This window comes from Anser anser, assembly GCF_964211835.1.
Source record: "Anser anser genome assembly, chromosome: 10".
Taxonomy (NCBI): Eukaryota; Metazoa; Chordata; class Aves; order Anseriformes; family Anatidae; genus Anser; species Anser anser.
This window is the reverse complement of record NC_139730.1, coordinates 19,987,721-20,009,957: the sequence shown is the minus strand read 5'-3', so window position 1 is coordinate 20,009,957 and position 22,237 is coordinate 19,987,721. Positions and strand designations below refer to the sequence as shown.

Sequence of the window (22,237 nt, the reverse complement as noted above, 5' to 3'; positions counted from 1 at the left end):
AAGATAGTTGGATAAGTATCATCTGGAAAGTCTGGTCTCCCTTATTTTCCCTGGCAGGCTTCCTGGAGATTTCACGATGCAGTGACTTCTCATCTCAGCTAAGGGCAGTGTTGAATATACAACAGGCACATTCATTCTTTCTCCATTCTTCATCAGATAAGGGTGTCATACTCCCAAATGTGAAGGTCACCCTTCACAGTACTGACACTATGAAAACAGTGATGTAAAGAAAAACATGAACCAAGGTAAGACAGCAGAGAAACCCAGATCTTCAGCAAGCATCATAAAGCTTCATTTTCATTATTAAATATATACCTCAAATATAATCAAATGCTTCTAGCTTTATTTCTCTCAGTTACACAGTTTAACACGTAGCATAAACTGTTTATCTGACTGTGATTTGTTTTAGGAATACATGTATTGGAAAGCATTTATATTCCCAACGTAGCATCTCTAGTAAAACTTCATATAGCCACCTAGTGGCCTAAATGGAATTGATCTATTAAAAATATTTAGGATTACATGAAGATCCTCCTTATCTAAAAATAAAACAAAGTACATGTTCCATAGCTTTTGCATATATTTAAGATATAAATGCTAATTCGTTTGCACAGTACATCCTTTAGCACAATCGGAAATCAGATATGGGGGGGGTGGGAATTATGTGAAACTAACAAAAAGCAATATTAAAGTGGCCCTTTAGGAAAGAAAGAAATGGAGGGAGCCAAATATGAATTGAATTAATGATCTGAATGCATGAGTAAGTAAACAAACATTCTGTGCTATGGTCGCAAGTGGCGTTAAATCCGTATGTGAGGGGAAAAAAGAAAAAAAGGGTACCATTAAAGAAAGAAAAGAAAAAAGCTGAATGCTTGCATAGTATGAAATGTTATGGAAATTCAACTCTTGTCCCCATTTTCAATAACTTAAATGAATATCACTTAAAAACATCACACAGATTAAAGACATCTGTATATATTTCAGATTTCAATATTAATGCCAAAAATACATAGTATGATTTTACATAGGATTTATGCTACATTAGACACTAAAGACAAACATCACTTGAGTATTAAATGAAACATTAAATATTAAATAACTGAAAAATAAAATAAAAAGTGTAAACACTAAACTAACTTGGGAATTTGCTATTGCAACACATCCAATGAAGTGGTTTTAAACAGTACAAAAAGATTAGATTTAAGTACATTTCCAGTCTACTTGGAATACACAAAGCTCATTCCAGAGACCTTTTACAAAACTGGTCCAGGATCACATAAGAACCTTCTCTCTTAAGCGCTATTTTCATTCCTTTACAGATTTAATTTTATACTGTCAGCTTTACCAATCTTCCCTTGTAAGGAGTAATCAACAGCACAATGAATACTTCAGTTTGCCATTGTTTGCTAACATCTTGGTGAAAACTGAGGATTTGTTGGAGATTCAGTGTAAGATTTGAGTTCGTATGCAGCGCCGCTATCAACTTCCATGGACTTCCGAGAGAATAGGAGCCTTACATCTCTGTGGAGGTAGATCTTTCCAGATTTAGAACTCTGGAACCTGAAAAGATATGAATATCTGCATTATATAAAACAGAAAAAAGAATAACCCTTAAATACTATTGAATTAAATGCATTCCTTTCAGAAATTAAGGCCAGAAAACAATTGACCACAAAATTAAAGAAAAAAGAGTAACGTTTTCTATCTACTTCATTTTCTCTGGCATTTGAAGGTTCTGTTCCTAACCAGAAATACAGAATATAGCTTTGAAAGTGGCATGGGATCTTTGAAGTTCATGCCGCATTTACATACCATCAGAGATTAAAGTTCTCAGCCATCTAGAAAGCCAAGAAGTGCTCTTAAGTGAACACTCCTAAAAATGCCTAAAGGGTGGCCTAAGCACACACAAAAGGGAAGGTTCGAATATCAACAGATATATACATATCAAATACATATTTCAATCATACAGATCTCATTGCTCTCTGAAATGTAAAGCAAGAAGTTTACCAATGCTTTATACAACATGCCAAGTTTAACTCTAACCTAAGAAGCAGCAGGTACAGGGATCTCCGCAAGCAAGCGGATAAAGAGGGTTTTTGCAAGGAATACGGAGCCGTTTCAAAGAGAGTTGAGTTCACTGGCCCAGTCACCAAAGGAAACAGTGGCCAATTTCTGGGCTCATTTATTTCTTATGCTGTAGCTAAACAGCCTTCAAACCTGCCAGAAATGTGCCAGTTCCACTTTCGCTGAGATTTAACAGCGATAGAGAGACGTGATTTGCATTTCAGAGAACTGTATTCTGAGTCTGCGTCTGGCAGAACTTAATTCCCTTTCCTCACCCAGGAAGGGCAGGAGATCCCAAGTACTATCTCTTATGGCCAATGAACGTCATTATCAGTATGTCATGGTAGGAGAGAAAAGCTACTGCATTAGAAATAAGAGCTATTGCTACTGTAAGGACAAAATGATACCACTATAAATGCCGAGAGCACATTGCTCACATCGAAGTGCACACTGTATTATTATGGGTACTACAGTTTGGACAGATTTTTAATAAGCATTTACTCATTGAATGCACTGAAGCAAAAGTAGTCTCTGTAATACACACAGACATGATCAGATTGAAATTCTGGGAGGCACAAGAAAGACAACGTAAGATCCAGCAGGCTTGAGCTGTCTGGGGTCAGGGAGGCTGTAGAATTGGATTCTGTGCCACATCTTCGTTCAGAGCAGTGGAGCAGAATAGCCCATAGCCATCCCACAGCTAGAGAGAGGAAATTCTCTGTCAAGGGCATGAAATGTAGTGGGGGGGGGGGGGAGGGGTCTAGCAGAATGCTCCTGCTGGCCCACGAAGAGCTCGTATCCATCACTGATTTGCGTGGTGTTGTCAATGGGGAAGCCCTTCACCTGGCAGCCAAAGTAGTATCTATCTTAGGGGGAAGACTCTGAAGGAAGGTGTGTGAAGAAAGAGTAGAAGAGGTGAATAACAAACTGAATACCTAAAAAAAAGTTAAGTCAGCATGCAGCTCATAACACGTTTTTAAATAAAAATGGTATTGAAACACCTTTTGAAGCTGAAGTATGGCTGATTACATTAGTCACAGTATAGCTAGATCTAGTTATCAAAGCACCGTCGTAAAGTTGACCTGAATTATCCCCATTATACACATGGATCTATCAGATTTTTTATTATTATTATTTTTATTTTAACTTCAAGCTCTTTATTTTCTAGCAGTGAGAATCCTGCAAGATTTCCTTTAACCAGTAAATAATCTTTCCCTGTAATCTGGCTCATCTGAGCATGCCATTTCACAAAGAGTGGAAGAGAATGAGTGGGAGACAATAACAGAGTTTGGGGATTCTTCTAGATTCTGCTTCTACTGTTTTTTTTTTTTTGGTTTTTTTTTTTAAAGGAATATTTATCATAGTAACTGGGATTTGTAACTTTGTTTTTCATATGTGCAAATACATAGGAATAATCAGGAGACAATTACATACACTCTTGCGGGTGTTGGTGGAGTGGCCAGCGCAGGACTGGCTCCAGAGCTGTGGCAGTTCCAGTAGTTTTGTGTAAGAAAACCAAGAAAAACACAAGAGATGTGTTTCCTAGGACAGATGGTGTCCTAGGAACAGCACCAATAGACAAATAGAGGAAGACTTAAAAACACAGTAATAGATGAGCTAGAAAGTCTGGCAGAGGAAAGAAACTTGTGATGAACATTATTGGAGAAATGACAAATACGAGCACAAAAGCCTTTACGTATATTATGGGCCATCACGAAGAATAAATTCATGAAGAACAAAGTAAACCCAAGAAACAGGCTACAGCAGGGTAACCATAAAAACATATATGCTAAGACCTTTCCTTCTGCAAGAAGAAAAGACAACAAAAATCATTAGAATCTAAGTAAATCCATAAATAAAAATCACTAGGACAACACCACAGATTTCTAGATCCAGAAAAATTCTTAGAGATCAGAAGGATCAAAAAGCAGCTAGCAAATTAGTGACAGATACCTTCAGCTTCCACCAGTAAACGCGTCATATGCCACATCACAAAAATATTGCAAAAAAAAGCGTCACCACCCTGATGAAGCACTACTGAGCAACTAGTTTGAAGCGTCCCCTCCACCTCACCTTCAGGAACATCTGGCTAATGAAGAACTGACCACTGTTAGCCATGAAGCAACAGCAATTATGTTCCATAGAATTAAAAGAGGCAACATGTCAGTAACTAGGACTGTTGACCAGCTGTAAAAACTTTGAAAATGCTGAGCTGTGTGCAGGTTAACTGCTTAATTGCCTTTGCAGGGGTGCCAGAACACAACCCAGGAACCAACTGATTGTCGTCACCGTTACAGTGCAAGGCAGAAGTAATGCGTGAGCAGAGCTGGTCTCCCAGCTCCTACCTTGACCCAGATTTAATTACAACGCAAAAAACTTTGCTTGACACATAACAACACAAAATGTATTTCCAAAACATCTTCAAGAGATTTCTTAAACTGCAGATGCAACTCTCAATTTCTGTGCAGTGAAGAAATCTGTGCTGGCCAAGCAAGCTACATTTTATGTCAGTGCCGCACCTGTACAAATACAGACTAACGGCACACCGAACAATCCCTCAAACATACAAAATTAAGTAAAAGCGACACATATACACGCTATATCTGACACTTGAAAGAGTGCTTTAGGAAAACTGGCTGCCAATGTTGAGTTCCAGACCTATGCAAGCATTTTTGCTGAATTACCACTTGAAAAAAAAAAACTACTTTCATAATGCGAGTGCTGACAACTATAATTAAGGCCTCACAAGCAGATGCCACCACAATGCAGCTTACAGTTTGTGACTTCCTTTTGTTGTTGTTTAAGCAAAAATTTCAACGTGAAAACAAGCATCTTAAGCTTACAACAACTGCAACTAAAACTGAAAGGCTGTTTTAAGCCAACCTGAGTAACAAAAATGAAAAACACTTGTTTTATATAGCAAGTTTTCAGTAAAATGGGTTTCAGGGAACTTTGCTGCTTTTAAAAATGGAAGATTTTAAAAACAACATTACAAGCGAGTAGAGCCTTTTATCTGGTCTACACGCTCTTTTTCACAATTTACCGTAGAAGAAAAATTTTTATAAGGTGGTTAAGTCAGACAAAGCAAGTTAAGTTAGTGTGACCTGAAAGGACAAATTTCAAACCAGACTACAATTCAGGGTGAAAACAGTTCAGCATCCTCATCGTGACACTATGCTCCCACTCCAGTAAGCCAGCACACATTTTTTGACTGTCAACTTTCATTTAATGAGAAGTGTTGGTCTGGAATCAGTCAAAGACAAAGCTGTGTTTTGAAAGTCTGCTGGGTAGAAGTCAATGCCTCTAAATAGGGGAAATAAGCATCAGAAGTAATTCCATAACAAGTTAGAGATTTGACTTTGTTTAGTTTGCTAGCTCTAAAATGTCAGCAGTCATCAGGTTTTGAAGTGCTGCAATGAAGTCACTGGGACTGCATGAATGTGGTTCGTTTAGTACAATAATGCTGGCGAAAGTTTGCAAACTGCCAAAGGACAAAGTACAGCCAGCATTTCTCCTTCGCTTCAAATTGCAGTCTTCAGAACATCCGAAGAACAGTAGCACAGCATCTGGTTTCAGGCAGTGCTTTGTAAATCATTCAAAGAAGATTGTGTGAATATTTTATAAAGTGAAAGGCACGTCAGTGGTACCGCATCACGAAACAGATATTTACATTTTACCAGTAAACACTGCACTTCATTTTTAGTAGTAATTCCAAATGCTTTTCATGTTAGAACCTGCTCTGCTGAACAGGCACATGTGCACACTGGCCACTTTCTCTACACTGATCCTTTTTTGGCTTCTATTGTGTAACAGGCACACTCACTATTTCTTTTAACCTCAAAAAGATACACTGATCCAGACAGAATAAATCCCTGTTCATAGGAAAACAAATAATTACAAGGCCATACAAATGTTAAAAAGAGCTTTATTTTAACTTTGTTCCTCCCAAGCAGGATCCAATTTATTTACTAGCTTTTCTTCTTCTACCATCTACCTTGAATACTAAATTAAGAGCATTTTTTTTTAAACATAAACCTGTAAGAAGAAAGGCAGGCTAGCAAAGGAATCGAGAGAGAAATAAATTTTGGCAGATATTTGGATTTATTTTTACATTTTTTATTTTTAACTCCAAGAAGCTTACCTCAGATGTATGAGGTAGCGAAGTAGCCTTTCTTCAGTCTGTTGACTATTTTCTTTATTGACAGTCCGCTTGATTTCTCGTCTCACAGGAACAGAGAAAGTTCTTTGCCGTAGGAATGTTTGATGATTAGCTGGCATTTCTCTCAAGTCATAGATCACCACAAACATTTTCACCACAGTTTTGTTAGGGTTAAATAAGGTCTAAAAAAAAATGGTTCAATACAAATCTTTAGAGATGAAAAATGGAAAAAAATATTACCTGCCAAAATACCATCCTGTATGCATTTTGTTCCTGTGCCATACAGGAATGTTTGTGGGAAAAATGTGCAGCTTTTCAGTTCACTTTAACACTTAAGCTACTAGAAATTCCCTTTTTTTTTTTTAATATAATACTAATCATTACCTGATCTGAAACACTAGCAGGACTACTGTTACTTTGCTAATCTACGTTCCCCATTTTTGTTTTATTTTTCTAGTCAGACTTTTGTCTGCACTATTCTGGAGATACACTATGCTTGCAGGAAGCATATGTGCAGGCTCCACTTTTAAGCCTGAAATTAGCAATGTGTCACCTTGGACGGATTCTTAAAAGAGACAGATCACTGGCTCTAAGCAGTGGCTGTGATATACTTTCTGATTTTATTACAAAAAGCGGGTGGCTTTTAAAATGTTACAGAATTTATGTAAGACAGTATGGAACAACCTGGACAGTATGGAGACAACCTGTAAGTTGCTTTTCAAAGGATTTCAGAATTTGGATTCGCAAATTACTTCATTACTTCTTCAGCGAAGGGGTGTCAGCAAATATCCTGAACTTTCAGTAACTGATTTGGAACCTCTTCACAGCATGGATGGGCTCAAGTGTTTGGAATCACAAATTACACCGAAGTATACTTTGAATAATTAAAATACTACAAGTTTCTATAGAAATTCAGTTTTTTTTCCCCACTGTTACCTTTGTGTTCATCACTAACAAATAACATCTGCATGAATTTCTTGGTATCAGTGATTTTAAAGCACCCGTATCTGCTGTGTACGTACCACTTGTATCGTTCCTGAAGGCGGTACCCGATAACCCCTTTTACCAAGGGACTCCAGAGTAATTACACCCTAGAAAGAAAAGGCAACTATAGTTAACAGGGTGTGATAGAAACAAATCAAAGTGTTCTATTTGTATAATTCTACTTATACACTGCTGATTGTTTTTACGAGTAAAAACTAAAGAACAAAGACAACACTTAAGATGCAATTAAAAACAGTAGGGATCTTACAAAGACTTTGGCAGATCGTTAAAAGCTGTGCAATAAGGAGTGCATTCTCCTCTTGAAACAACTTCCAAGTTTCCACATCTTCAGACTAGCATTCAGGGAGCTATGGAGAACAGAGCTTGCTTTTTAAAATGGCTTTTAAGCTAAAATGAAAGACTCGCCTTTCCATTTTTATATGGCCTACAACTGCACCAATAATACTTCCATCCTCAAAGAACTAATTTCTGCTTTTCAAAAGGTAGCAGATGCACTTAATCTTCTATTCTAATCCTAAACTCTAGCAATGATATGATCTGCTTTTGTACCAACTGGGATCTACAGAGCATCTGAACATCCCACTTAGCATCCACGGAGGAATTCACTCTGCTCTGACACCGTTGAGGTCACCCTTAAGGCATTGCGCCAGAGCATGCGCTCGATTAAACTGGGGTGCACAACTGGTGTACTGTACTGAAACAGTTGTACAAAAAAACAAGACAAAAAAAAGCAAAACCCAGAGCAAAGAAACTAGCTATACAAACAGAAACAATGTTTCTGATGATGGAGGCACTATATAAATGTTGTATTAATCCTGTGAGACTCAGGCATAATAGCATGTTTACAACATGTGGAAAAGCCGAAAACAAAGAAACCCTGGTAGGGAAATAAGCAATGTCACTTTAACCATTTGAGGAACATAAGAATCCTTTCACCTCCTGGAAATTTATGTGAAATAATCTAGAAAGATACAGCAAAAAAACCTGATACTTCTCCATGGTCAAAGGAAGATATATCCAAGTTTGCAAGCTTAACTTGCAAACCCATTTGATTTCATTTTCTGAATCCACTTTAAAGCAGAAGGTCAGAAGTGTGGTAAGTACCAAGTGTAAACATTGAGATTTTCAGGTGTTCAACAGTTTACTTACATGTTTAAACAGACTACCATGTATTAGATCTGTCACCCAGGTAACACTGAAGTTACTTAACAGGCGTTCAGAACAAAATTAGCTGTCTGATTCAATGCTAGCATCCAATAGACCTTTGCCTTTTACACAGTAACAGTTTTTAGGCAACCAAAAACCGTTGTCACTGTCGAAGTGCAGAACAGAATTACTACATGGATATCAAAAACAAAACTACTGTGCCAGTGTGAACACCAGCAAACCAAGCAGCTTATGAGTGACATGTCACACTAGCTGCATCAACATTTCCTCAAAAAGAAAAGGCTAAACAACTTAGACAAGGAGTCTAAAGTCTCCATCCGGAACTGAACATTGGCCTATACCTAAGCCACTTGCTGGCAAAGCAGTTAGTTGCCCTGGACAGCAGCTTATTTGGACAACAAAATGTACCCTATAACCAAAATGTATCCTGTAGTCCAGCTATTGCCTCACTGCCTATTTTAAGTAAGTTGGATAAAAAGAGGTAGTGGAGGTTGATCACTCCGTTGTGGAGACAGACAAATACATTCAATATCCCATGATCAGAGCAACTGGATGGTGGGGTACAGCAATGGGAGAAAAAGCACTAGCTGGGGAAAGGGAGAAGGGAAAGGAAGAGAACTTGATCACAAGCAGCTGGAAATATCCCAGATCCCTCCAAAGCCTCACTCCCTGAACTCTTTACTCACCTATCTCCACCTATCAGAATGTAATGCCTCTGCAATCTGTAGCCAGCTGTCTGTGAAGACTGCAGGGTTTTGCTGTGCCAAAGGATGAGGGGAAAAAAATCCTCACTTTCTACCCCAGATGTTTCACTACTACCCCAGATGTACCTGCTCAGCTGAGAAACTGCATTGCTCTGGGTAGTTTATGTATGATAATAAGCTAATTATAAAACATTTCAAACACACACTTTAATACAATAATCAAACATAAGTTAGACAAGTTCACCTGACAAGCTCGTGTGAGCTTTGTTCCAGCCTAATGGTTTTAAACAGACAAAATACATTTGATCATACACTTACCATGTAAGGAGAGGGTGCGTTATCATCCGAAACGCTGTAGAATGATACTTCCACTGGCAAAGTCATGTGAGTGGGACAAAAGACTCCGCTTGCTCCCACTTCTGCTGTAAAACCCTCAACAATGCCTAGCGGGTCTAAGCGAAAATTCAAGACAGACTCCTGAAAAACAAAACACACACAGCTTAGGTTGGGAATGATTCAAAATATAGCAAGACTATGCACGCAGCAAATGAAGACAAGTCCTTCTAAGAACTTGGGTCTTAGTTCTTTCATAAGGTGACCTGCCAAAAAGTCGTGGCAAAAAGGCAAAAATTAGGATGAACAGAGGAACATTCAGCAAGATGACAGTGGTCTAAAAGAAAGCATCAGGAAAATCTTATCTTAGTCCTCCTGCAAACTGTGCAAAAGCCCACAGAGTTTTACTGCAGCAGGATCTATGCGTGACTTTCCTTGACATACACTAAATGTGAAAAAACAATAAACTAATCTGGAACTTTACTCAACATATTCACTCCGCATTTCACGAAATACTGTGCAATGCATAAATGCTTTAGTCATTGACATTTGATATGCAACATGAAGTCAAAAGCTGGAGGCTACACTTTAAATACATTGTTTACTACACTGATGTCACGTAGCTTTAGCGACATACTGAGTAAATTTTAAGAATGAAAGTATGAATCCATTTTTCTAGGTATATATACTACAACACAAACAATAACCAGTTGTTAAATCTCTTTTTAGCCAACAGAAAACCTCCTAACTTAACCATTGTGAGAATTAAAACTTAGAAAATTAGAGATTGAGTTGCTTGTATCTGAGAGAGAAGATGTCTGCAGAGCAAAATACATGTCTTTATAGATGGAAATTAAAACAAATTTCATTCAGTTTAATTATGAACTTTTACATTGTAGTCAGGCTGGAATTATCCACAGCAATGCACTCTTAAAAAGCAGTACAGAAGAGTAATAAAAATACCACAAGACTTCTAGAGAATATGCATTACCTCAAAGTTTCCCAGAAGGCTAAGACTTGTTACTGGTGGAGCACTAGAACTTAAAAATGGTTTCCCATGGTTCTCTGGATCACTGTCTCTGTTTATACATTGTTGTGGGCTATCAAAAAAAAAAAAGAATAAACACATGGATAAAGACATTTGCTTTTGTCTTCCGGGTATAACCAGCTCTAAAAAGAATCACTTATTGTATTACAAAATATTGTCCTAAAGCAGTAACAGTTTGTTAATACCTTTGCAAAACATTTTTTAGGTAACTGAAAAATACTTTCACAAGTTTTATATTAAAAGAGATACAGACAACACAAATTTACATTGTTCATTAACTCCACTAGTAGGAACTGAACAAAATAACAGAAAACTCTCTCCCACATGTAGTTATTTGTTTCATATCCTGAAGTTTCCAAACTACCATATTAAAGCTGTTTAAGTTATAACATATAAATGGTCATGACTGGTCCCTTGCAAAAGGTTCTCTGAACAAACTAAGGCAAAATGTTTAACCCAATCAACTCTATTCACATAAAAATAACACTGTTTTGAAAAAATGTTTTTTCACAGAATGCAGAAACTTTTCTGCTTGAATATTCAAGTGTATCTTACATCATACTGGGGTTTTGTTCCTTAGCTGTGCTGATCTGGGGACCAAAGGAGAAATCTGGCTACAAGCCATAGGCCGGGGGGACCCAGCTTCCACTCTGCCCTGCCACAGAGAAGCCAGAGCCACAGCAAGCCACAGCCATGAAGCAGGCATTTAGACAAAAGAAGATTTCAACAGGCATCTTAAAAAGACCATGGAGACCATCTACCAAAGTCCAGCCTGGTGCCACATGAGCACTTCCCATGCCACAGACAACATTAAGCAAACATAGTCCCCTCTAGTCAGCCAGTGAGACAGCTCTGCAATGACTCCATGTTGCAGAGAAACAAAATAGCCAAATCTAGACTTTTTTTTAAGAAACTTACATTTTTATAACAATCAAGAATAAAAGTAAAATTGGAGATTATCTACTTCCGATACACAGTCATTTTAGTTTAACATATGAAAATTCGGAATCACGAAAAAATCCATCAACTGATGCAACACACTAAGGGTTGAAATCTACTGTCTACGTAATTGCAATGAAACTTTTAGAAACTTATTTCAAAATAAGGATTCTTATGTTACACCCACACCTTGTATTTGCTAATGTGCTTTGCTGTTGCATACAGATACATGTGTGTTCCATTTCTGAAAAAAAAGTCTCGAAGTTTCTGGTAAATAAAATGTACCTTCTTGCAGACAAACATTTCAACTGCAGCAGTGATGAATCCAGATCAAAGCACCCAGACTGTGTTTTTCTTTGAGGAACCTCAGAAGGGAAAGAATATGTTAATTTGAAAACTGTACCTCCAGTAAAAAAAGTTTTGGCAAGTAAACACAAGTTTGCCAGGAATTTTCATGACATTACAAAATCAAAAACAAAGCAGAAGAGCTTCATTCTAAACTTAGTGAAGAAAATACCAAAGACAAAGACTGTAAATTCTGATAAGCAGAACTACTTAAAAAAAATGAAATAAAAATCAGATCAACGTAAACAGTCAGGAGCTTCCAAGAAAGTATGTGAGGTAAGCCCCCAAATCACTGCTCAGCTCATTCAACAGCCTCAACATCTCTTTGCAGCAGTGCACAGCATCAAAAATAAACAAATATTTATGATTTCCAGTGGTTTCCATCAGAGTTCTCTGAAAATATCACATCCTTTATACGAACCAAAGGATAAAACACATTGTATGTTGATTACAAAAGATCACTGCTTCAGTAGCTTTAATTCATACTGCCTTTTTCTTAGAAGTCCCAAACAACATTCCAAGAACTGTAACAATGCCTTTCTGTATTATCACAGCTGTCTTGTGTCACTTGCAATGACACCTCTGGATGCTGAGAAATACACCGTACAGACTGTTCACAGAAACAAAAGCTTTAGAATAATAGGCCACCAGGTATTAATAACTCTTACAAAAATTCTTAAATGACAAAGTGTTAGCTTACACTTAAAACACTAAGCTTCAAAATACTTTTTGTACTCTAAAATATCACCAAAGAACTGTTTGCCATAGAATTTTTGATGTAACCTTTTGTCAGTCTTGAGAATGCCTCAAGAACTCTTTAATATATTCTTTTCCAGAATTATTCTTCAACTTCACTCAAGTATTAACTTTCAGGTTTCCACCTGCAAAACTAATCACTCTGACACAAAGTAAACAGAAATTTCACCTAGGCATATTGCTTCTGTAATGCAGATATTAAAATAATAAAATACCCCCTTTCTCATTTACAAGTTAAGTCATAATTAAGTCGTAACTTCAACAATAACTTACAGGACTTGAAAGTAGAGGCAATCCAGTTCTGGGATGAAAAGCCTTGGTTGAAGTTCCATCCAAGGATCGAAAGTTGTGTTTCCGCCATATATTTGTGTGTTTTAGAGATGGTGCTTTCTGCCAGCAAAACAGATTTACTCAACATATTAACGGGCTATTTCAACGGCCTATCAAGTTATCATTCACTTGCTTTAACGGAGAAGACTTCTGCAGCCAGTGAATCTGCATCACACTGGTGTACTATGAAACAGATTAAAAGTTCTCTTTGACTCAATCTACAATCACTACAGACTTTCAAATGACCACATACCACATTCAGACACTGGTACATTTATACAGGATGTCTAACTGTCTACAGAACCTATTACAGAACCTACATTTCTAATGCTATCACAATGAGCAGAACAAGACAATGCTGTTCTTCATGTTAAATTTATAATTAAGGATGGGTGAGGGAAGCACCATTAGGCCAAACATCACTTCAGACCTTGAAGCAGACAACAGCCCCATGCTGCTTCACGTAAGTCAGACATAAACCCTTCCTCCTACCACCCTTAGCAGATACGGGATGCAGTTACGAGCCACATGACAGCCAGCGGCTAAAGAAATTGCTCTTTGTATCTCTGTTTACCTGCACATCTGGGTTCTTCAGCCGCTCACACCTGAGTGAGCTGTCTTCCACAGACTTCTTCTGAGAAGTGCTTTGGAAATCAAGGCCTACTGGGTCTTCATTCTCATCATGTGCAGTTTTTGTTTTATCTTGTTTGTTTTTATTTTTGAAACTGTCATGGTCTTTATTTAAATAATTTTCAATACTAATAAGCTGAGTATTTTGCTCATAAATATTTGTTTTTTTCAAGTCTTTATCTAAACACTTGAGCTCATTCTTGTGCAAAGAGTCAGATGTCTGCATCACAGATGCTTTTTTTGTACCTTCAAGTATTCTGCATTTATCTATCTGTAAATTGTTAAAACTGTCCGTGTTGTTGTTCTCACTAACAACTGTTCTTTCTTTAAGTTTACTTGTGCAAATCTGTTCATCAATGCTGCTAAAATTTGAACACTGTTTAATTCTATTGGTTATCTGGTCTTTCTGCACATAACCAGAATGTATCATTTCCAATTTATCTGGCAATTCAGATTTATTTTCTTTAACACATGATGATGATGTGTGCATGTTAGTAAATGAATGAGAAGTCTTATTTGAAGTCTGATGAAATGCATTTCGGACAGCTTCATTGGGTTTTGCTAAAACCAATTTTCTTCTTGCTTGGAGTTTCAGAGAAGCCTTCGATTCACCATCAAACCTAGAAGGACTGCTAGGAGTATCAGGTGTTTTCGTCCTTGATTTACTGCTGTCTTCTAGCAAAGAAAAATTGGATTTAGCAAAAGAAACAGAAGGTGGTTCCTTGCTTTTCTTCAGCAAATTTTCATCTTCATATGTACTTCGGAAAATTTTTGAAGTAACTGGGCTAGTTTCATGTACTTTGAATGGACGTCCCGTAACATGAGAAGTCGCTGGATCGCAATGAATCAAGTGCTGGGCGATCCTTGCTATAACCTCCTGCCGCTCCTGAAGCAGAGAATCGATGAGAGGGTTTCCCTCTCCTGCAGAGGGACGGCCACAGTGGTTCACTGGAGCACAGGGATCGAGCCGTGGGATCTCTGGTATTGCTCTGGTTTTGCCTTCACCACCATCTTCTTGTATTGCATTATCTAAGTTGGCAACAGAAGCAGGGGAGGTTTCCTTGCCTTTCTTAAGCAAGTTTTCATCTTCGTAAGTACTCCGAAAAGCTTTTGGTGTAGCTGAGCCAGTTTCATGTAGGTTGAAGGGATGTCCAACAACAACTGGTGAAGTAGCTGGATCACAGTGAATCAAGTGCTGAGCAATTCTTGCAATGACTTCTTGTCGCTCTTGAAGTAAAGAGCCTATTAAAGGGTTGATTTCTCCTGTGGACTGATGAGAGCAATGACCATTCGTAACACGGGAATCAATTAAAGAAAAGGTTTTAAAAGTTCTGACAGCTGTTTCATGAGATTGTGTCTTATTGTCTGCTGTAGCATTATAGCACTGAACTTTAGATTGTGATGCCCCACAGTCAGATCCAAGGCCAGTAGTTGGATAAAGCTTTAAATTTCTGATAGACGTAGTAAATTCGGGTGTCTTTTTTACATTAAGTAGGCCTTCAGGTGTCATTGTCCACGCTTGTTTCCCATAGACACGCTGTGAACTGGAGGTACTGCACTGCTCTGCTGCACTGGATTCACTGCGTTGATGTAACTTACGCTCTTGCATTTGCTTTTCATAAAAGCTAAGGTTAGTGTGAATACTACAAGTCAGAACTGGGTAGTTCGATTGTCTGGGCAAGGACTGGACACTGACTCTCAAGGCCACATTGTGAGAAACATTAGGAACAGGAAAGACGTGCTCAGTTGGTGTCTGGGAAAACGTCCACTGCAAGTCCACATCTGCAGCACTCACCCTGAAACAATACAGAAGAGCATTTATAGAAACATACCACCATACTTTGCAAAGTACACGAACTATACACAACCACCAGAGGGCTGGGCCAATGATGTGGCACCCTCTGAAAGCAAAGAGGAGAACAGATGGGAATTGTTTTAAGATGAGTTGCAACAACTGACAAACAGCAAATAAAAACAATTTGCTCCTCAAACATACCTGTACAGAATGTTACGGGGAACAGCACCATGTGAAACACTCAGCCATGCACTCAGTTGCGAGAAGAAAACGAAAGAGCGAACAGCCAGTAAAAGTGTCTTCTCTTCAATGAATCGATCTCCACTTCTAAAATGCATTAAGAGAAGCAAGCGCAGAGATGTTAAGAATATACAGAGAGAACTAAGAGAATTAGAACATAGAATACTATTAAAACTAAGCTTTCACAATATCTCTTGCTGTCCTCTTTCCTTTCTCCATTTATACTTTTAGCTGTCGGGTAGAAGGTCAAGTGTTTTTAAATATCTTGTAGGAAATTACAGTCTTAAAAATATGCTTTATTTTTATGTTATATATATTATGCATGTGTATTGTTAAAGTATTTTGCATTAAATACTGGAATACAAATTTATTTACAGATTTTCATTCTGAAAATAAAACATGGCTGAGTCAAGGAAAAAAATGAAACTCCAAACGTTTTGAAGACTACACAGCCTGATTTGTTCTTACCTGTATAAACTTTTATACAACTTAACAGACCACATATAAAAATGACCATTTTCAGCTAGGAACACTATATACTCTGCATTGCACAATGCAGAAATTATGGATACAGCAAAAGTAAGATTAAAAGATGCTCAGATTTCACTACTAAATAGTGATTTGCTCAGATCCTAAAGTCCTAAAAGTAAAGGGCCAATTCCAAAACAGTAGCCAGCTACTTTAAGGAGATTTACAGGACAAGATTCTTGCAATTATCAACTAATCCTAATATCCAACTTACTGTCGAGGAACTGGTTCCAAAATCCACCTTTCTAACAACAATGCATCTTGTTTGATCGCAGGATCGTTTAAATCGTTCCCCTCGGTGTTAGGCCCTTCATCACTATAGCAACAGTCTGGAAGCAACATCACTTCTACCATGATCGGAATATTGTTTTTCCACAGCAGCATAACCTCAGATCTGGTTCGCCTGGCTTGACGACACTGAGGGAATAAATGCAAGCCATGAAAATCGTAGCCACGTTTAAAACTATTTTTAAGATGAATTCCAAAGAACTGGAAGAAGGTAAGGGTCAAATCCTGAAGACTACGTTTCATCAAATCAGAGGTAAGATCTCAGGAGTATTAAATGAAAAAGTAACAAATCATTTATGGTTGCTGTTCGAGCAACTGTATAGAAAGAGCTCACATCAATTTTCTCCAACTACCATACATTGCACTACTCTCTCCACAAGTCACCTTCAGCAGTATCTTAAGAAACATTGTGGTTTTGAGCAGGCTAACTTCTGCACGAGTAATAGTGTAAAATCACACAATACTTTTTATTTGAGAGATGGGATGCTCCAGCCTTAACCCAAAAGAGACTGGCTAGATTTGATGGTGTTCCTGCTTTTTGGACCACTAACTTTTCCATACCACCTGGAAGATCAAGAAGTTAGGCAAGTCAGCCTACATTTTCTCAAAATAAGAACAAGCATGCTAAGTACAGCACTTGCAATTTGCATAACAAAGACTGAAATAGGTACTGCATTCAGGTAGTCTGCAGAATTTCATGTTCAAGGATAAAAGGCTTAATGATCTTTCATTTTAAGGACAGATCTGATCTATTATTAGTATAATACTAAATTACAGACTTGTTTAAATGCAGAACTGTCACAAAGTAATTGTTATTCGTGCGTAGCTGTGAATCTACCAGGACTTCTCATCTGATTTTGATCACGGTAGCAAGAACAAAGTCCACAATACTTGAGATGAAATGGGTACCATCATACCTGAGCCACCCTGTCGCTGCATTCATGCTTAGTTGTTGGGGGCTGACTTGATTGTGCTGGAGGACAGTGAAAGCCCTCTGTTCTGCCCTTTATCGAATATTCAGGTGTTCGACCTTCAGTGATCAGCAAGGCCAAGGAGACCAGGAACTCCTCAGCTTCATACTCGAAGTATTCATCTAAGGTATCTGTCATTTCAAAGAGATAAACAATAACATCAGCTATTGTATAACAAGCGTTCAACTGTTTGCTGCCCCTGCAGTTTGTTCCAATTTATACCTAAAACAAGAGGTATGGAAAATGGGCGTTTGTATCAGACAGACTGCCCTCCCCTTAATGCCTAAATGATCACACCGCCAAAACAAACCAACAGCCTCAACCCATAACTTGCCACTGCAAGCAGATAAAATTACAAATACTCTAAAGAAAGCTACATGTGGTAACTGGCCAAGTCACCAGACTTCACCAGTGCCAAGAAACAAGAGTTTGTGTTGTGATCCACAGCTGAATTACAGCTTTTCTGAAAGAAAAAGGCTTCCTGAGTTCTAATGGAAGAAGCCTGATGGCAGTATGACCTGGCATCATTAATATCATACAATAGATATAAAGGGAAGATGATACATCATATAGTACATTAAAAAAATGAATAGCAAAAAAAAAATAGTAAATGTTCCTCCTGTTAGGAAAAGTGGGACACAATGTTCTTTAATATTTTTATTGAGAGTTCCTCCAGCTGAGAGCTGGAGGTTATTTAAGAGAAGGCCATTTATAGTTACCATTAACAGCTCTCAAACATAGAAAAGGTTCACGAGGAACATACAGAATATTCATTGTTTTGTACAATGCTCAGTCTAAACTCATGCAAAGAATTAAAACTCAACAAGTCTCTGTAAACAAAGCAGCAGCTGGCATTGCTCTTCACGAGTTACACTGGCACACAATTCCTGCAGAGCACAATGCAACTGTCCCCTATTTCATGGCGTTTTGTAGAGCACCCTTCTCCCCTCCCCCATCTTAAGGGTGTCACACAGCCTTCAAACAGGCTGGAGTACAACCAGGGCATGCCATTCCCCCTCTGCTTGGAAACGCTCAAGGATCAAAATGATTTAGTTACTGAAGAGGTTACAGAAAGATCTCTTCAGAGGAAGCTAAAATACATTGACTTCAAAGTCTATTTTAAGAGTAGCAAAATAAAGCAGGTGGAGGCAAGACTGGCAGCGGTTCTTTATTTTTATGCTTATGGGGAAGAAAGGCACATGACATTTTCACAATTTTAGCATGTGCCCTGTGTCATCCACCAACACAAAACTGCCAAGATGGACAAGCCAAGTCCCTCTTTTCTACATTTCTATTCCTGTTTTGATTACCATGGATAAATACCTTTCCTCTTGGAGAAAACCGGACTCAAGTTTTTTGTTGCCTTCATTCCCTAATACCAGGGCATTTAGCAAGCATGGCAAGACAGACTTGAGAAATCCATATAAGGGACGTATTAAACAAAAACTCCAATTAAATGCCTAATTACCTGCATATGCAAATTGCAAAGTATGTAAAACTAGCTTTTGCATGTACATAATTGCCTAGTCCAGGCTTGTATTCCCCAGACCCCAGGGCTTGCAGACTATTTTGAGGGATCTGCACGAGGTATGTAGGAGAAGCCAGCCCGCTGCCAGGGAGCCAAGGTCATTATACAAGCCCCCATTCCTACAGACTTCCCCCCCCACCCCTTTTTTCCGTGCAGCCACTGCCACCATTCACAGCCAGCCTGCGGCTCCAGCCATGGGGGTAAGGAGGGAGGCAGGCAACTGCCCAGCCCCAGCTGTGTCCCCGTCCCAGAAGGGCGCATGGGGTCTGGACGAGCTGGGTGCTGCCAGCGCCAGTCCCCAGCCACTAAGAGCAGCCAGAGGACAGACGAATTCCCCCGGAGGACCCCGAGTGGCACATGCACCATACATGAAATCATCTGGCGTGAGTTACAGTGGTCATTCATCTGACGGAGGGCAGAAAATTACTAATAAAGGGAGCATGAAAGATTAAAGGAACAGTAAATAACAGAGAGGACAAGACTCGTGTGTAGTGATATGAGTCACCTACAAAATTAGACACCTGCAACATTTTTTTTTTTCCAGTCAAAAGCCTGGTCAACAACAGGTTAAGTCATACTTACAGAACAAGGAAATGGGATTCGGAAAAACTCTGAAAAGCATTTAGCTATTATCTGGCTGCTAATACAAGCATCATGTTCATCTCTGCATGTCCAAAGATCACAGTAAGAAAGTCACACCAGGACAGATCACTATTGAAGTGCTTCTACTCTGATGTAGAAGTTTCACAAACCTAGAAAGTGCTGAGCAGGAGAGATGACCCAGAAAGGGGAAGAAAATATTCATCCTTAAGAAAATATGAGAGAAACTGTGTAGTTAAAATATGCTAAAAACACTACAGTTTTAAAACAAAAGTTAAAGAGCTTGATCAAGATGCATATGTTTATACAGGCAGATCCTACCTCAAACAAATAGCTTCTTAAGGAACAGGAGTGTGCACAGTAAGATGTGATACCTGATAATTTACTCTAGAAAACTTTAAATAGCAACTAATAATAAAATAGGTATGCCCTATAATTAACATTAACAGCTTATCACGTGGAGCAGTAGACCTATTAGTTGGCCCTGTCTTTCAGGAAGGACCTGAATTTGATCAAAAGTTTTTGGACCTGACACAAATTAATGGATAAAATCTATGGCCTGAGTGCTTCTTCACAGCTGATTAGATTCAGGCAAAAAGCCCACCTTCCTTATGCATTAAAACCACCTGATACTGAAGTCCATCCTGTATACTTAAAACGCTCAGTTTCTTCACAGACATATCATACTGACATAAGCCAGAGACTGCTTGAACATGTCCAAATGCAAGATCCACCTAGCGAATAAACAAGGTAAATATATAGCGTAGAGTACCTCAGACAGACATTACTCAAGGCTCAGAATACACGGATGGTGTTACTTTATATAAACAGATAAGGCAGAGGTTCAAGTTCAATGCACAAACACTGCCTGTGCCCCTGGGTCAGCGCTGCTATTTCACAAGTTGCCAGTTCCTTGCCTGAAGCATGGAAGAGGAGACCAGCTAGCTAGACAGACACATCTGCACTGGCTGCATTACACAGATAGGATGTTCTGAAATGGAAACTGCATCCCCTTAAAGGATGACAAACACCAAGTGCTGAACTAGGAAATGCAGCTGTTTTCATAACAGCATTATGAGGGCAGGGCCAACGCTTAAAAATTATGTCAACAGTACAACAATCGAAGTATTCAATCTTTTTTTTAAGCACAAATAACAATGGATATGGAGAAATGCATTTTCCTACAAATTTCATGTGGCATATTAACTTTTTTTCAGCTCCATTAGATTTCCGTATTATTTAACAACCAGTAGTTTTAGTAAAGGAAAAAAACAATGAATCCTGAGAAGCTGGTAATTGTTCCTACACAACAGGCACAGATGATGCAAGTTGATGTAATTGAGGACAAGGGTGGAAAGACATTTATAGAAACAGCAAACTCAGTCTTTAGTTATAAAAAGTCTTGGTGCATGTGTGCTGTGACAGTTTGCTTTTGTCTATGATTCAGCCCTATTTAGGGCATCATATACCGTGCACAGAATAACCTCAATCCTATAATCTGTCTACAGACATGATTTTTATTCTGCTTCATCTCTACCAACAGGACATGCAAGTGTATAATACAAAATATGCATCCCAGCAACGTACAGTTCTTATTTCCCTTAAAATAGCTAAAGCTCCAGTTAGTTGACACAAATACATGGGAATTAAAGCAATAGGCACTACTGCCCTTTAATCACAAATTGAAACTTAAGTGCACTGACCAGCTAGTCAAAAAAGAGAGCTACGGATGCCACACTACTGTAGGAGTGAAAACAAGAAAAATATAAATTTAGACTGAAGCTACTACAAATAGAACAAAATATACAATACTGGAGAATTTAAACCTGGAGGCACATCATTTTTGTCTTCCTTTGTCTGCTCTAAAACAAGAAGTGTTTTTCTACATCTTCTGGACAAACAGGAAAGCCTGTTTAACAGGAGATTTCATGAAGGGTCTTCAGATCCTTGCCCGCCCCCAGCCACAAATCACTGGAGCACCGCAGGAAAGAACAAGAACTCAAAACCAAAGAAAGTCAAAACTGGCTCGTGTTCTAAAATCTCTTGAAATTACACATGGGGTACAAGCGAGCCACAGACTCACTTAGCTGTAAACAAGCACTTTCCCCACACTTCAGCTCATCCAGTTGCGCCCAGCTGATTCCTTTCACAGCTAGGTCACGACTGTGGGGACCAACTCCCTTCCCTTTCCTATTACAGTATTTTCTGTTGCAATTACAGAACATGTTTTCATGTGTAGTAGAAGAGCATTTAATCTATTTTCTAGGCTCAGACAGGAAGCAAAGACATTCGGTATCATGCAGCCCATTGTGCTCCCAGGGCCACCCCAAAGTCAGGCTGCAAGCTGGGATCCTTTCCTGCAGGGGTGGTAGCAGTGGGATCAGCGCCGGGCAGGGCCTGCATCCCCTCACCCTGTGCTGTCCTCTGGGGAGCTGCCTGCCGACGGCCAGGTGGTGCTGCAACAGCTCTCACCCCATGCTTATCTTCTTGTCTGAGCACCTTTCGGACTGCACTGGACACCACAACCACCTACCGACCTTGCTGGGCCCCTCTCAGGGCTTCACATGCTGAGCATTTTGAGCCCTTCTTGAAGGCAAGGCTGGCCTGTTCACTTGCAGCCCTGATCCCCACTGATTTGGAGGGCTACTTTTAAGGGAGTACATGAAACACAGCTAATAATTACCTTTAAAATATGCTCTAAGACTGTCCCTGGAAAGTCTTCAGGCACCCATAACAGACGTTGAAGGCCACCAGCATAAAGCACTCAGATCCCCATCTCACTCGGTAGGAAGTTGAAGCCCAGCAAG

The 22,237-nt window shown here is 38.9% G+C and overlaps 1 protein-coding gene across 4 annotated transcripts in view; it reads right to left on the bottom strand.

Moving 5' to 3' along the window:
- Positions 1–955: 955 nt before the first annotated feature.
- The window catches only part of ATOSA (atos homolog A), a 47,356-nt gene continuing 26,074 nt past the window's right edge, over positions 956–22,237 (bottom strand). For all 4 annotated transcript variants that reach the window (XM_083850036.1, XM_083850039.1, XM_083850037.1 and 1 more), the window contains exons 2-12: positions 17,249–17,433; positions 16,258–16,460; positions 15,477–15,602; positions 13,425–15,276; positions 12,794–12,910; positions 11,705–11,784; positions 10,424–10,532; positions 9,418–9,576; positions 7,246–7,314; positions 6,206–6,405; positions 956–1,560 (exon numbers count right to left, since the gene is read on the bottom strand). In XM_083850036.1, the coding sequence (XP_083706162.1) occupies positions 1,407–1,560; positions 6,206–6,405; positions 7,246–7,314; positions 9,418–9,576; positions 10,424–10,532; positions 11,705–11,784; positions 12,794–12,910; positions 13,425–15,276; positions 15,477–15,602; positions 16,258–16,460; positions 17,249–17,433 (3,254 nt within the window). In that variant the 3' untranslated portion in view covers positions 956–1,406. The remainder of the gene's footprint in view (positions 1,561–6,205; positions 6,406–7,245; positions 7,315–9,417; positions 9,577–10,423; positions 10,533–11,704; positions 11,785–12,793; positions 12,911–13,424; positions 15,277–15,476; positions 15,603–16,257; positions 16,461–17,248; positions 17,434–22,237) is intronic.